General features: G+C 45.5%; 2 protein-coding genes across 2 annotated transcripts; both read right to left on the bottom strand.

The window, feature by feature from the left end:
* Nucleotides 1-2,245: 2,245 nt before the first annotated feature.
* On the bottom strand, nucleotides 2,246-3,433 carry LOC123120477 (uncharacterized). The gene is made up of 3 exons (XM_044540516.1): nucleotides 3,229-3,433; nucleotides 2,975-3,118; nucleotides 2,246-2,852 (listed from the first exon to the last, which is right to left on the bottom strand). The coding sequence occupies exons 1-3, from the start codon at nucleotides 3,347-3,349 to the stop codon at nucleotides 2,425-2,427; spliced, it is 693 nt and encodes a 230-aa protein (XP_044396451.1). The 5' UTR covers nucleotides 3,350-3,433; the 3' UTR covers nucleotides 2,246-2,424.
* A 6,660-nt stretch (nucleotides 3,434-10,093) lies between these two features.
* LOC123046929 (alpha-galactosidase) lies at nucleotides 10,094-16,148 on the bottom strand. Its single transcript, XM_044470385.1, has 15 exons — nucleotides 15,893-16,148; nucleotides 14,371-14,429; nucleotides 12,644-12,700; nucleotides 12,496-12,530; nucleotides 12,119-12,222; nucleotides 11,894-11,969; nucleotides 11,717-11,775; nucleotides 11,561-11,626; nucleotides 11,388-11,474; nucleotides 11,237-11,301; nucleotides 11,053-11,135; nucleotides 10,864-10,954; nucleotides 10,727-10,776; nucleotides 10,505-10,645; nucleotides 10,094-10,407 (listed from the first exon to the last, which is right to left on the bottom strand). Exons 1-15 carry the CDS (start codon nucleotides 16,072-16,074, stop codon nucleotides 10,324-10,326), a joined length of 1,239 nt encoding a protein of 412 aa, XP_044326320.1. The 5' UTR covers nucleotides 16,075-16,148; the 3' UTR covers nucleotides 10,094-10,323.
* Nucleotides 16,149-16,372: the final 224 nt, after the last annotated feature.

Genomic DNA, 16,372 nt, shown 5'->3' on the forward strand with positions numbered 1-16,372 from the left:
AAATGCAAGAGAGTGCTAGCAAGGATGTGGGGCGTGTTTTTGGTGTGCTTCAATCTCGATGGAGTATCGTTCAAAGCCCTGCACTGAAATGGGACATCAGAAGTTTTGGAAGGTGATGACTGCTTGTGTGATCATGCACAACATGATCGTGGAGGATGAGCGTGATGACAACATCTACAACCAAGGGTTTGATTTTCAAGGTGGAAATGTTGAGCCTGAGCACCAAAAACGGGCAACCTTTGAATATTTCACCCAATTTCATCATGAAAATACGTGATTGACATACTCATATGCAGCTTCAGGATGACTTTGTTGAGCACATGTGAAATTACATTGGCAATCAGTAGATGTATTGGTTCATTTTCTTTTCCGCCTATTCAAGACAATTTTGATTGGGCTGTAAAACTATTTATTGTGTTTTTATTTGAACGTGGAACTATTTGTTTTGTAAAACTATTTGGAATGTTTGATTTATTTGGTTATTTGGATTATTTGGTAATTGCATAGTCAAAAGGCCTCCAGCCGGCCGTGGCAGACCACATGCGGTCGCGCGTTGGGTGCGCCGCTAACGCATTTAGAAAAAGGGTCAGACGTCGTCCCATTGTCATTACCTAAACGGATAAAATCCGAACAAAACAAGTGTTGGTTTGGGGTCGTGCGTTTGAGTTGGCCTAAGATCGATTAGGATTCATGCGGTCCATGATGGATCACATGTCATAAAGATTAATGAAAAACAAAAGAATACCAAAAAACAGAAGAAAAAACTAGAGCCCGAAAGAACGGTTGTAGTTTTCACTTTTTCTTGGGAGCGTAGGCTATGCTTGCGAAGCAAAGTTGTGCCACTTACTGTGTTTTTTTCTTTTCGAGTAGAAGCACAGTTGTATGGAAGCATAAATTTGCTTCTTGTAGAGGTATAAATTTGTTTATCGTGGTTGTACTTCTCATGAAAGCGCAGATTATACTTCTAACAAAACAAATATGTGTTTCCACAAGAAACACATTTGTACTTCTCACGGAAGCTTCCCTCGCAAAAGAAAAGAAGCATAATTTTTCCGAGAAACACAGATATGCTTCGTAAAAAAAAGTCTTCTTCTTTAAAACCTAGAAAAAATCAGGTAAAAACTGATAAGCCAAAAAAACAAAAAACAACTAAAGCCCCAAAACACGTACAGAACAATTAAAAAAACTGAAATCCAGAGGGAGTACCTAGTACATAACACGGGACGATGACTGGACATATCACTTGACGTGCTCCGAGATCATAAAAAATGACCACTACAGATCCCCGAAGGGGTAACCGCTCGTTAGTGCCCTCCCCTATTTGGCGCCATCTGCGCCACCTATAGGCTTAATTGCAAATGGTGCACACCCCTCCAGTGCACATTGTAGGGAATGCGCCGGTCCATGTAACATTTGTTTGGTTCTTTTTTCATTAACTTTTTTCGAACACATGAATCTATTCAAATTTATGAACCATTTTTTACAAACTGAACAATGTTTTTAAAATTCACAAACTCTTTTTTGAACTTTTGAAAAAAAAATCAAACCCATGATCATTTTTCAAATTCATGAATTGTTTTTGAAAATCCGTGAACTTTTTTCAAACCCGCAAACTTTTTGCAAAATCGTGAACTTCTTTTTTCAAATCCATAAACTTCTCCAATTTTACGTTTTCCAGTCTTTTTTATTCAAAAGTCAATGGCCAGTCGGTCAGGCGGTTGACCGGAGTTCCCCGAGCGAGGGAGAGATGAAGCGAGCAAGGCGAGCTGTCGTGTGTGAGCGGGAGCGAGCGAGCCGCGTTGATGGCCGGCCCAAAAGCAACGTCGCCCCACGGCCGCGCGCAATGTGCACACTGAATTTGTTCAATGTGCGCTTGTCCTGCGAATATTTGCCGGAGTACTATGATCTGATCTCACTCCTCGGTGCGCTTGCTGATTCGCCACTCCGTATGCCGCGCGTTCGGCGTGCGTGAGAGGATTAAGACGTGGCTAAAAATACTGGGAGAAGGGTGGAGCAGACATGCCATTAGCTGCAGAAAATGGAGCATTTCACGGGAGTGTTGGCTTGGATTATTGGCAATGAGTAAGAATTAACTAGCTGTACCAGGGACATTGATAAACAAAACAGGAATTCAAGCTCCAATTGACAAACAGTGATAACATAAATTGAATCAACCAGAAATTGAATCGGCTAAAACAACGCACATAGGTAGTAGCACCATAAGTTTTGCAGCAATAACCTGCCTCAAGCCCTGAACACAAGTTCACACATCTTCTGCTACGTAGTATCAGAAGATTCAGAAGTGACACCAATTATTGCACAACGTCACTAGGCGGCTGTAGCACGTAGCATCGACTCCAGAACGGGGAACTGGCCAACTCCTTACTCTGCATATGCATGGACGGGGCGATGGACGGGCAAACCTCAACCGTCGCAAACCGGGCAGTTGGGCCTGCCGGACAGGGCGAAGTGGCAGGGCACGCAGTGGCAGATGTGCATGTCCGGTACCAGGCGCACCGACGCTGGCCGCAACGGGCAAGCTGAGCACCAAATGTACTCGGCGGCCGCTGTTCCCGGCGCGGGCGCCGCCGCTGCGATCACGGCCCGATCATCGTTGGGCAGTGGCTGCGCCTGCGCGTCCGCCACTGCGGGCTGAACAGCGGGCGGCTGTGGCTGCCCCTGTGCATGTGCTGCCGCCGTAGGGAGCTCCTCCTCGTTCTCGGACGACGGCGCTTCTGCTTCATCAGACCAGGACAACGTTTCCTCGCTGCCAGATGCTCGCTCAACCGGGGACGACGCTTCCTGACCGACAGCTACTCGATCAAACATCTCTAAGTGGCCATTCACGAACCCTGCTCTCGGATCAAGAAGAAAGATGTCATTCCAAGAAACGAAAGGAGACCCAAGAAACGAACTGGAATCCAGGAAACAATTTGAAGCCAAGAAACCAAGTGGGAAATGGAAGCAAACTTACGGCGACCGATGTAGTCGATCTGTCCCGGCGCTGGCTGCGCAAAGTTGGCTGCCGGGTTGGCGTTCACTCCTGGCGACGGCAGAGACTGCAGCGGTGGCAGCGGCGGAGGCACCACCCTCATGCGCTCCCCGCCTCTCCCGAGGCCTGCAAGAAACCAAGAAACGGGACTCGTAACACCAAGAATCCAAGAAAACGCGGACATCACGAAGAAGAAGAACAGCGTGCTTGCTCCTGAGATTTTCTAGGGAACCCACCTGCACCGATCCGGGGGTCCCTGGGATACACGTCGTCGTCGTCGGTTGTGGCGACCCTCATCCGTGCAGGTGGCCGCGGCGTCCCGGGAGCGTCGCCGGAGGCCTTGCGCTTCTTTACCATCTCGCTCCCCTCCGCAATCACCGCGCACCAAGGAATCGATTCAACGCTTCTGCAGGAAGAGAACCAAACTACCACAGCGAGATGGGGAGGATCGAGCTTGAGAAAGGAAGCATGAGGAGAGAGGAAATTTATAGGGGAGGGGCGACGCCCGGAGGAAGACGAGACAACGGACTCTGGGCTCAGTGCCGCGAGTTTCAGTTTGGGCGCGTGACGGCCCACTTGGGCCCGTTTAATGTAAGCGCAATATTTGACCCATAAACCTTTGTCCAGTCTCCAGATAGTTACAATGTGTATTTTGCACATGTTAACATTATTGCGCTTCTGCAACATTATTGCGCTTCTCCTCAAGCTTTTCTATAATATATTTATGCACGAAGAAACATCTTTATTTACCAAGAGACGTGTCTTTCTATAACAAGAGATCCTTACATCAATGCATGTGACTTTTTACACAATGATATGATTGTTTATAGGGCTCAACTGCCAAGATCCGATGGACTTGATTGAACCTTGATATAATCCAATTGGTGTTCTTCTTAAGATGATGTGGATTGATGTGAATACTGCATTGTGTGTGAGTTTTAGAATAAAGGAAATTTCAAAATTGAGCTTAATAACTACGAATATAAAGAAACTATAGATTGTAGGGCATTTCAAATGCTACAAATCAATATTCCAGATGTGCTAATTAATTTATGCATTTGTATTCAGTTTTGCCCTATGTGAACTTGCATCAAAATTTCTATGAAAAGGAACAAAATATACATTAGAATCATTTTCACGAGGATAATACTACACACTAAGCATCATAACTAACTTGTTTCAGTCTATTTATCATGACCTAATCTATGGTTGGGTTAGCTACAGCAAGCTAATTTGAAATCTCAGCAAGAATTGGCGAATGAAAGAGAGTCTTGGGGATGAAGGGGAAATCAAGAAGAGGTCACAAGTATGACAACACCCCATGCATCCTAAAAGTGGTGGTCCCACCAACATATCACACACTCGCACGATAAACTATTTAGACCTTCCTATTTCTTGCTTTCCCTATTTCTTGCTCAGCGTCGCCAACACCTACAGTTTCGTGACACACAACATGTGAGACAATACCACCCACTAGAGATGCATTGTGGCCCCATGTTGTTGCTTGAGTGTAGTGCTCCCTGAGCACATTGTATTCCCTGCACCTAGCCATGGTACACATGGTCTCCCACATCGTCATCCATTTGACCAATACATGATCGTGTGCCGCATCCCTTGCTTGGTCGGGAGCCTATCAGTACAGAAACACTACCTATCTGATCTAGGCGCAACCCATGTGGCAAGTCAGAGAGCACAAAAGTATAATCTCGAATTTGAGGATTGAACCGAGAGACATGAAAAATAGGATGTACTTCACTGCTACCATATACCGAAAATAGAGCATTTGTTGAAATTCCAAACAATTTTGATTTTTGAAAATCACCAAACAAGTTTTGAAACCATGTTCATTTTTTTGAGTTGGTGAACAAAATTTGAAACGTTAACATTTTGAAAAATGAATAACATTTGAAACTTTCAAACATTTTTTAAAATTCCCCAAAACATTAATGTATGATCAAAGTTTGCAAATGGGAACATTTTTTGAAATTCTGAACAACTTTTGGAAACATTAACTTTTCTTCAAATGTTTGCTAAATTCACAAAAGTTCACTAATGAGAAAAACGAATTTTAAAAGTATCCATGAATCCAAATATTGTTCATGAATTAAATAATTGTTCACAAATTTCCAAACAAAATTTTAAAGTACAAACATTTCTTTTGTAATTTGTGAACATCATGTGAAATTTTGAACTATTTATGACATTCCATTTAAAAAATGGAATTTTTTAAATTGTGAAGTTTTAAAAATATTAAACATTTATTAAATCCGTGAGTAAATTTTGAAATAGAAAGCAATTCATGGTATTTGAAATATTAGTTGTTTGAATATTATATAAATTTATGAATTTATAGAATGATTTTTCCGAAAAGTAAAGAAAAATAGAAGATAAAATTAAACACAAACCTAAAAACCAGGAAATAAAAAAAGATTCAAAAATATTCTCGAAGTTTCCTAAAAGATGGCCAGGAACCCTCCAGAAAGTTAGTAAAACTGGCAATGCGAGAGAACAAGGTGGTAACCAGGGCCAACCCATGGATCCTCCGCGTAAACGCTGCAGCGCAATCTAGCACCTTGAGCGCTAACGAGGAGCTCTCGGCGATGCACTGGCAAGGGACACTTTCTTTGTGTCAAGTCATCGATCCATAGTGCGGGAGCCCACATTGCTCTAACTCTGTCATCTCGGCCTTCGTCCCGGGTCCTTCTAAATTGATGGGCCATGATTTCGAGCGAGTGGCGGACAAACCTGGCTAAATGGACCGGTCCTGGTGTGCCAACACAATAGCCAGCATGACGATCCGTGGCGAGCTTGGCTCGGCACGTATATACTCGGACCATGCCGGCACATGGCCTTCTTAGGCTCGTGCCTCGCCGCGAGGCTGGGCATGCATGCCGGCACATCACGGCCTATTTAATTTTCTTGTTTTTGTTAAATTTTTATACAACCTAACTAATAGGCTGAATATATAGGCTCAAAACAGCACAATAGAACCACCCGGCAAGGGTGGTCAGTGATCTCATCTAAAAAAACAACACAATAGATATAGCTTGAATCCTACGTGGGCCAACGGGATACACATGCCGCCGGGCTGCCCCATTTACCAAGGGGCCGTTCATGGGCTCGAGTTACAGCATGCAGGTTTAGCCCAAGCCCATCGGCCAGGTCTGGCGGCGGATAGGTTGGTTTCGTGGCAGCCAGGACGGGAAATCCCTATTCGCCGCTCGCTGCTGCAAAATATCGGGCTACCGCATAGGGCAGCGACGCGAGCGACAAACATGGGCCGGTCCATTTCGGTCTTTTGGGAATCATTTTTTTCGGTGTACTCTCCTTTTCGATCTTTTGGCTTTCTATTGTGTTCAATTTTGGGAAACTATTCAGTTTAGCCGGCTGATATTAACGATCGTGTCCGTCACCTCGTGTTTGTGCCACGTGTCCGTGGGCTCACAACAGCGGTGGCACTCTTATCCTTCGGGAAAATATCTGGTGCTCCGAGAGCACCTAAGTGCAAGCTCGGTCGTTGGATCTCAGATCAAGAGCTCCTGTGAAATGATGCACTTTTTCGCAAAAAAGCTCTCATAAGATTTGAAAAATGCGCGCAAGTACAACAACTACAGCAGCTCTTCGTATGCCGTTGGATCTAAAGATCCGAGGGCCCAGAAGTCCGTATCATGGGAGCATCTATGCTCCCATATCACAGGATACTCTTCCCTTATCCTTCTCCCACCGAGCAATTTGTTTCTCGACCAATCCATTCCCTCGTGTCTCCGCAACAGCAGCCAATAGACGCATGCGGCGCCAGCGAGTAAGATCTCCGCCGCCCGCGTCCTTCCTCTTTTCCTTCTCATCTCTCTCTCTCTCTCCCTCTCTCTCTCTCTCTCTCATCTCGCACGGATTCAATCGGCTGTCGCATCTAGATCGAGCAGCATCGACCGACGGACTGCACAACTTCAGCCGTCCCCTGCCTCTACAAGGCACGCCGCCGCTGGAGCCTTGTATGCTGCCATCTTTGTTGCATAAATTTTTTGCAGCATGACTTTTGTTTCAGAAAAAAAAATATACAAAATTTTCTGCAACATGATCTCTACTGCTAAAAAGTTATATACACGTTTCTGTAACATGACCTTTGTTGCAAGAAAATCTGCAACACAATCTATGTTGCAAATGTTTCTGTAACGTGACATTTGTTGCAAAAAAATCTACAACACAATCTCTGTTGCAGATGTTTCTGCAACAAGGCTTTTGTTGCAAAAGTAGAGGACAACGCATATTCATTAGATTGTGCGATATCTGACAGCCCACAAGGTGGCGGATCCTTTTTTTAAATCCGCCGGCGGATGCGTAGCGTCGCCCTTCAATTTTTCGTTTTTCGTTTTCCTTCTTTTTCGTTTTCCCATTCTCTTTTTTCTATTTCTTCTATTTTCTTTTTATTTCCTTTCCTTTTCCTTTCTCTTTCTTTTTCAAGTTTATTTCCTTCACAAAACTGTACAGAAATTTCAAAAAAGATTGCATTTTTCAAAAATTTGTTCAAAGTTTCAAAAACTATGCCTGTTTTCAATTTTTGTTTACAAACTTAAAAAATTGATCTGGCTGTTAAATTTGTACACAAATTAAAAAATTGTTCAATATTTTAAAAAATGTAATTTCCAAATTTTGTTCAATCTTTAAAAAAAATCCCATTTTCAATTTTTTGTTCAGAAATTTCATAAAAGTTTACTATTTCAAAAATTATTCGCTAGTTTTGAAAAATGTTCTAAATTCAAAAAGTGTTTCCCTTTTTAAATTTTGTTCACAAACTAAGAAATGTTTGGTTTCAAAAATATGTTCCCGTTTTCAAAAATTGTTTAATGTTCGAAACACAAATATTTTAAAATTTGTTCACAAATTCGAAAAATGTTCACATTTTAAAATTTTGTTCACAAATTAGAAATTGCTCAGGAATTAAATTTTTTTCCATTTTTGATATTATTCGCAAAATTTGAAAATTGTTCCCATTTTCATAAATTGTTCACAAATTCAGAAAACTTTCATGTTTTTAAACTTTGTTCAAAAATTTAAATAAATTGGCAACTCTGAAAAATTGTTCCTCTTTTCTAAATATGTCCACAAATTCAACAAATGTTCAGGTTCCAAAATTTGTTCACAAATTAAAATATGTTCAGGAATTTCAGGAAATGTTCATGTTTTCCAAATTTATTCCGAAATTCAGTAAATGTTCCTGTTTTTTAAAATGTTTGAGTTTTCAAAAATTTGTGTTCATTAAACAACTCAGGTTTTTTTCGAGAAACAATTGCTTTCGAAATTTTAAATATATGTTGGATCTGTGCTGGATGTTGGTTCTGAAACATTTTACGCCGCTTCTTGTTCAATAACCTTTGGTAGCTCAACCGTTTAGAGCGCTTGATCTGTTGCGTGATATCCTGTGTTCGATCCCATCCTATGGCGTCTTACTTTTTAGCTACCGATTTGTTTCCTTCATGGGCCGGCCCAGGAACTCCCATAAATCGTCGGTAAACTCAAAAGAAACAGCGAAACACGCGCGTCGCGGCCCACAAAGCCCGCCAATCACCTGCTCTGTGCGAAGCCGCATCTACTTGACGCAGAATGCGTCCAACAGGACCTCCCGCCAGGACGCAGGAGCCTTTCCACCGGCGCCGCCACGCCCACCGCCAGCGGAGTCTCGTCCATGGCAGTGGCACGGCCGTCGCGGGACACCTGGTTGAACTTGCTCCCGGCGGCGTGCGGGCACACGCACCGCCCTCGCTAGACCTGGGTATGCTCGTGCGCGCTCTGCCTGTTTAAATCTCTACGCGGCAATCTGTATTATTATTTTTTAAAACTAGGCAAACGATTTGTCATTTTCATTGAATAAGAGAGGAGTTTAGAGTTGATGGCCAAAGGCCCGATTACAGGCCACTACTCTGGCGGCATAATATTATACAAATGCTTTGCGCTTGCAAGGCTCCAAAGCGAGCATTCATCTTTAATCTTGGCGATTTACACTCCTACCGGGACCGCGGTATTATGGAAAACCCGCGCCTTTCGCTTCTTCCAAATCTCCCAAGGGACAAGCAACATCAACGAAACCAGGGGGCGACGCGACTGGGTCATATGCGTGGCGTTGTGTCTCCACTAGCCTTAACAGACTCGAAAGGCGCCCAATCCGCAAGTTGGATGTCGTGCAGCCCCAACCAACTTTTAAGCATGCCCCACACCCTGACGGTGAACCTGCACTGGAAAAGGAGGTGTGCCGCCGATTCTTGAACTTGCTTGCACAGCGGGCATAAGTGACAATTTGGCCAGCCACGGCGTTGTAGCCTGTCAGCTGTCCAAATCCTGTTGTTGATGACCAACCAAGTAAAGAACTTGCACTTGGGAGGAGCCCAGTTCTTCCAGACAATTTGGTTCATGTCCGTGTCCATCAGACCAAGGAATTGGGCACTGTAGGCCATGGCCGCGGAGTACTGGCCATCTTTGGAGAACTTCCACGAGATCGAATCCTCCATGCCGGGGTTTAGCTGAATGTGGGAAAGCCTTTCCCAAAGGACAGCAAACTGGGAGATGTGGTCAATAGAGATACCCGAAGAAATGTCCAGCTGGGAGATCCAATAACCATTATGCAAGGCCTTTTGAACCGAACACATCTTCTTTCTGGAAATATCATAAAGTTTTGGGGCCACATCCTTCGGCCTCAAACCATCAAGCCAGGTCGATTCCCAGAAGGATGCCCAAAGGCCATTGCCCACCATGACCTTGGTTGTCGCAGTGAAGATGTTCCGGTCGTTCTTATCACATGGGGTTCCCAAACCCACCCAAGGCTTTGGCCAGGACTTGCCATTCGAACCACATCCACCGCAGCCGGAGAGCAGAGGCAAACTTTGCGAGGTGAAGCACACCTAACCCACCAAGCAGCTTTGATCTACACACCTGTTCCCAGTTTATCTTACATTTGCCACCTGTATTATGAACTTACCAAAGAAATCTTCTTCTCAGTTCAGGTACAGATAGCAACGACCCTTTTTGCTGCCATTCAGTGGTAGAGATTCGGTTGGCTGAGCCCAAGAATTTCATTTCAGAGAGAAGCCCCAATGCAAAAGACGGCGCTACGAAAACCCATTTTTATTGCTGCAACTTTCGTTACAACTTGCAAACTTCAGAAAACACACGCGCCGCCGACATTTCCACGGCACTTTACATACAGCTGCAGCTTATTTCTAAGGTCATACAACCAAAGCCACATTGCTCAATTCACCTCGTCTCAGCTCTATCGATCCTTCCTTGCAAACCCTTCCCCCTGAACTAGATGGATCGACTTGCTATGCTTTCGCCTACGGTTACTTTGGTGTCAGGATGTACATCTTGCAGTCATGAGGCGCCACTGACGCAGATAGCTGCCCCTGAGCAGAGAACGACGAGTGCTGCGCAACAAGTAGGAAGTTGTTGTGATGATGAAACCCTGGAATGTGTAACGGATTGTTAAGAATGAGCACTGAGCTCTGAAGAAAGCAAGCTTACCGCCCATAGATCACGAGCGGTGACGGACGCGGACCCCGGAAGCCCGACGTTTGACCAGTGTGCGGTGATGGTTGCCTGGTACCCCTGCCTGTTCCATAGAACCACCGCCTTTCTGTTGCCGCTGAGCGGGCCGGCCCAAACCTACAAAAATATCTCCCCAGTTTCAGTTTCAAGAAATCTCATCATGGAAGCCGCTACTAAGAGATTTGAATTGAGCAATACCTCCAAACCACCGTCGGATTGCACCTTCTTTCCCTGGACGCCTAGGCTATCTGTTCAGATGACTGTAGTATGAGTACACTGAAAATCCCATATGAAGAAGGTGTATCATGAGCAAAAAAGCGGAAGAGAATACTTGCCTTGGTTGACAGCGATGACCTCCTGATTGCTGATTATGGTCTTTGTCTGCGGGCTCATCGAGCGCACGTCGCACCCGATCAGAAGAGGAGCCTACACAACTCAGAACCAGGATTGCAGTGAGGAAATGCAGAATTTCTTTTTGAGAATTGTAACAGCATTACTAAATGCACATGGGACGTCATGGGTACCTTGGCAAGTGCCCAGATGCTGAAGTGCGAGCGGTACTCGGCTTCGGACATCCCACCATTTCCAACTTCGAGCATATCAGGATCTGAGATTGGAGCAGAACATCGTCTATCGATCAGTTCAAACGAAGCTAACAAATCATTGGGCAATCAGCAACACTGGGACAGATTCGTCTGAAACTCTTACCGTTCCATCCACCAGGTCCAGCATAGGAGGCCCATTTGTCATTCTGGTCCGCGCGGGATGTCATGCTGAAGTAACGAGGTAACCATGATCAGTCCTGCTAATTCTAGTAGATACCTGGCCAAAATCCCAGAGTTAATGAAATGAGCAGCACCTGCCCCAGTTGTCAGCAATGTCGCCAGTTGTCCTCCAGCTATTACCGCCCATGCCACGTGCCCATGTAGCAGGGTTTTCGTTTCCCCTAAACAGCAAAAGCACACAAGAGTGAATCAGCAATGCTTGATGTTTCTCCTTTCCATCCTAAAATGCTATGACGAGCAGACTCACCATTCGCAGAGTGAGAAGAAGATGTTCTGCCCGTATTTCTTCATGGCGTTGCTCATCCTAGTGTATCTGCATCAAACATGGCAATTTACTTTGCGATCTAACACATAAGACTCAATGCACTTGTCATGCCACAGTTTGAGGTATTGTTCTCCCTACCTTTCGTGGACACTCCTGCCAGCATCATTGCAGTTGTCGTACTTCAGATAATCAACTCCCTGGAACGTAAGAATTACAAGATCAATTTATGGTGTCAGTTTTGGTTTGGCACCAGCCGTCAGGTAAATAATTACAAGGGGTATATGCGATTCAGTAAACAGAATATAGATTCCATACCCAAGAAGCAAAAGTCTTCACGTCTTGCTCTTCGTGATCGAGCGATCCTGGCATTTTGTTACTGCATGTTTGCGTCCTGCGACACGCGGTGACAGTTCGTTTCAGTTTATTGCCAGTTTATCATACATACAAAGTCTAGTTTTCTTGGGCTAGTGAAGAGTTTAGTTGCTGCTGTATAAGAAGAAATTAGTGTTATTTTTATGATGAATTGGATAGCTAGCATACCCAGCATCACTGTAGATACCGAGTTTCAACCCTTTCGCGTGCACATAATCTGCAAGCGCCTTGATGCCAGATGGGAATGTTCTTTTGTTTGGAACCATGTTACCCTGAGAAATCGTGATAGAACATTATCGATACTGACAGAAATAATATTATAAATCGTGTCCATATGCATAATTTTCTGCTTCTAAAACTTCTAATATTATCTTGGAAATAATTCATACTACAGTTGTCTGAACAGATAGGGATGGTTAGCTGAATTTCATACTACAGTTGTCTCTTGCACTTAATTTCTTGGATTGTGTAAAAACATAATTCCGCAGTTGCAATATTACTGAAATGATAGGGATGGTTAGCAATGCTCAAGTGCATCTCCTTACCTGGTAATCCCTGTTTAATTCTGCCCAGCAATCATCTGAAACAAGAGGCATGATATACATTTGAGTAAAACATGCTGTTAAAAATATTCTATTGTAGTAGTTGTGTCCAACATGTCATGGGAAATATGGTCCGGAGAGCAGTCCATACCGATGTTAACATATTTATAGCCCAATTGCGCCAGACCGGTGTTGATCAACGCATCAGCTGAAGGAAAGGAAAACAACGACGCAGTCATTACGATAGTACAATTTGACAGCATATCAAATTCTTCATGACATTATTGTTGCAGTAAATAAAGACAAGGACATCATCACGGGGTGTTGGCGTTGGTCCAGCACCAACAACCCAACTCTAGGGACTCAGTGGTTCTAGCGCTAAACTAACCATAGTTATGTGTCGATGGGGGTCAGTACAAATTGTACCATGGGAGCAGGTGCATGCCTGCTCTTGTTAGAACTTAAAAAAAAAAAAACTTGTCTGACCCAACTTGTTAGCTCAAAAGTCCCTATCCTGATACGTACATCTGTCATATGTGGATAGATTGCAGAGAGACCCTTGTGGTTTGTGACGCTAGGGTCAAGTGATTTGTTTATCCATCGGACCACAAAGACCGGAAAATCTGATCTGCCGCCCTTTCGTGATTGATCGGTTGGCCTTAAATGTGGATATGGGTCCTCATCACCCCTCATGAACGTAATTCCCATCAGAATTCTGCACAAGGGTCTACATATCTTACGCTTCATCAGAAATAAAGAAGTCTGTAGGGCATGTGGCATGTGAGCGTGTTCCTCCCCACTCTCGGTGGGTATAGTTGTGACGTGAAACATGCTTCATGCTTGGAATCTTTCCATTCTCGAGTGCTGGATTGGATTGGACCGATTAGGCTATAAGAAAGCCTACAAAAGTACTAAAGCATGGCTCCATTAGCCTGTTTTTCTTATGCAGATTTATGTAGGGCGAAAGGCATCTCTGAATCGTTGAAAGGGAGAAAAGGCGTCCGTGATTCCCAGATCTCATCCGGCTCAAGGAATAAAGGTTGGGTAGAGGTTTTGGAGGAGAGAATATGGCGATGCGCAGAGGCTGTCGTGTCCCTTGTATGGTTGGTGCAACTTGTTGCTTGCAAGCTGTAACATGCTTACTCTGTAACTGGCAACAACTAACAACAACCAACAGCAACGGGTAGGCTGTGCCGGCCGACAGTGTGTGAGGAGGGAGGGAGAGGCCTGGGGCTCTTGGGGGCAACGCCCAGCGCCGACGCCGACGCGGACGCCTCCGAATCGGCACAAAAAACTCTCGGTGCACCGACGACGCACCGCACCGCACAAATGGCCGATGTGCCCGCGGCCGGACAAAAGGGATCTAGTCTGTTGGCGAGGGATTAATTGGGCCTGCTGGCCTTTTCCATGGATCTTTCCTTGTTTCCTGATAAACAGGTCTCCGGGTCAGTGTCACCGACACGTCATTATCACGCCCAACGCTGGTACTCCCTCCGTTTATTTTTATAAGTCGTTTCAGACAAGTGAAATTGTCCTGTTTTGCACAGCGTCTGAAACGTCCACATAGCCTTATAAAAGTGAAGAGAGGGAGTACTATAAACAGCAGTTTAGCAAAAATCCATGAAGCGTACTGGTGAGTTATCCAGTGATTGGGCTGAATGTTTTGCTAACCTACAGTTATAGAGTAGCGTTGGGCGTGATACTGATAACGACATGTCGGAAAGCACAGTGATTGGGCCGAATGTGCATTGAACAAGTGGAAAGGGAGGGAGGTGCACAATTGCAGGTAGGACCATAGGACCTGAGGCTTGAAACGGGGGTTGGGTTGGGTTGGAGTGGTTGTGGGAAGGAAGGAAGGAGCGAGCGTCCCGTACGTACCTGTCTCCCTGATGATCTCCTCGCTGATCCCGCAGTAGAAGTGGTTCCAGCTGTTCCACCTAACACACGAAATGTTTCATCATCAGTCAGGATTAAATTTAATAATCAGATTAAATTAGAGGATAAAATGGCGACCCATGACGAACTACATATATAGGTCAAAAGGAAAGTCGCGACTCATGACGAGGCACGTCCTTGGAAAAATGGCGATCATGACGAGGCTTGTCAAAGGAAAATCGCGACCCACGTCAAATTATTGCCGATGCTTGCGCATGACATATTTGCTTCTAGACCAATGTGGTACTACTTTTTTTTTTTTGAAGGCCAATGTGGTACTACTGTATTGACTAGTAGTATTGAGCAACCGACACAGAGAGGACCGAGTAGGCGACTCGCCGGACCGGGTACGTGATGATGACCCATCAGCACCGGGACGGCAGTACCGTACGGCTCAGGTTGCACAGTTAAAATACTGCTATGTGCATGCAGCGCGAGGAGAGGACAGAGGCCAGGGGACAGGCACAAAGGCCAACAGAGAAAAAGGCAAAAGAAAGCATAGATAAAGGGGAGGGTCGTCAAATCTTTTCCCCTCTTCTTTGGGCGGGCTTTGCTCGCAGCCGCAGGCCCCCCTCGGTTGTTACGCAGTTTTTTGTTCTTTTCCGTTCAATTATAGACGAAGATCACTGCAGGTTTTGCATTACAGATGAAGTCACCGATCAATATATAGTACTAGCAGAAACAAACACTGTTGGATCCATGCGAAATCTGGAGCACCTACATGCTCGTTCCAATATAAATGCTGGCCAAAAGAAAATCTTTAGATCTATAGGAGTATATATGACTGGACGAGGGAAGCAGAGAGAAACGCCCAGCGCCTGCCTGCGCACGTGCGTGCCCACTGCCCAAGCAAGCATTTATCTTACTCCGCTCAGTTGCTCAATCCCTCATCTTACCGCCAAATATCTCATCCTATATCCAGCCAAAAGAAAGTACGTGGGGGGACAGAAATTGTAAGAAAAAAGGAAAACACAGTACGTAGGAAAATACCGTACGTGTAGCTACCAAGCGGGACAGAAATTGGAAATATCGCGTGCGGGAATGGAAGTGGCCAAAGTGGCTTTAACAAAAGCGTCCAAACCCCGGCCAGCCATCATGAAAGCGGAGGGAGCGGCTTAACGACCCGGTGGCCGCTGCCTCCGAGATTTGGCCATGCACCTCTCGCTTCCTCCGCAAGCGAGCCGCATATGAACGTCCCTTTCCCCGCCCCAAAGCCACCATTCTCACCACGCACCACCGCAGATTCTTTACGGTCAGCCCTACTCCTACTCCAGAGCGATGATACTACTATATTTTCATGTCAATAAAACTTTTGCTTTGTTCGTGCGGATTGGGCGGCAGCGTAGCGTGAGGCGGAGGATATGAATCGAATCGAATGCATGCTATACTATACCGGGCGAAAAGACGAGGAGGAAAAGACAAGAGGAGGAGTTGGGACGGTGGCGGCGTGAGTGGAAGTGCTCACCCCATCTGCGGCGTCCCGCCGAGGCCGTTCTCGAGCGCCTCCCGCCGCCCCCGCCGCGCGCGGAGCTGGCCCAGCGTCGCGTTCCCGGCCGCGTGCACGCGCACCCTGGCACCGGCCGCCGACGTCGCCGCCGCCGCGACCACCAGCGCGAGCAGCAGCGACAGGCTCGAGGCTCGCGCCATGGCTGCCGAGCGGGGAGGAGCAGAGGTAGGAGGAGGTGGGGTGGGTGGGGGTGGTACTGGTGGCGCCGGTGAGTGACTGCTGGAGACGCGTCTGACGCGCGCCTTTTTATAGGGCCGCGCGCGGGGACTGCGGGGCCGCAGTTTTCAAAATATTAAGCCCAAATATTAATGTTAATGTGGTACAATTATTTTCTTCTAGGAGTAGTAAATACAGTATTATTTGTTTTTGTTTTTGTTTTTGTTTTTGGGTGTGTGGATGCACTCCTGTGGCTTGACTTGTGTCGCCGGGCTCAGTGCA

This window comes from Triticum aestivum, chromosome 1A (genome assembly GCF_018294505.1).
Source record: "Triticum aestivum cultivar Chinese Spring chromosome 1A, IWGSC CS RefSeq v2.1, whole genome shotgun sequence".
In the NCBI taxonomy this organism is placed as follows: domain Eukaryota; kingdom Viridiplantae; phylum Streptophyta; class Magnoliopsida; order Poales; family Poaceae; genus Triticum; species Triticum aestivum.

Coding starts and splice junctions, on each gene's coding strand:
- LOC123120477 (XM_044540516.1), bottom strand. CDS start 3,349: ATGGTAAAGAAGCGCAAGGCCTCCGGCGACGCTCCCGGGACGCCGCGG. Junction 3,119..3,228: donor GGACCCCCGGATCGGTGCAG/GTGGGTTCCCTA, acceptor GGTTTCTTGCAG/GCCTCGGGAGAGGCGGGGAG. Junction 2,853..2,974: donor GATCGACTACATCGGTCGCC/GTAAGTTTGCTT, acceptor ATCCGAGAGCAG/GGTTCGTGAATGGCCACTTA.
- LOC123046929 (XM_044470385.1), bottom strand. CDS start 16,074: ATGGCGCGAGCCTCGAGCCTGTCGCTGCTGCTCGCGCTGGTGGTCGCG. Junction 14,430..15,892: donor GGCGGGACGCCGCAGATGGG/GTGAGCACTTCC, acceptor TTCGTGTGTTAG/GTGGAACAGCTGGAACCACT. Junction 11,302..11,387: donor ATTGCTGACAACTGGGGCAG/GTGCTGCTCATT, acceptor TCGTTACTTCAG/CATGACATCCCGCGCGGACC.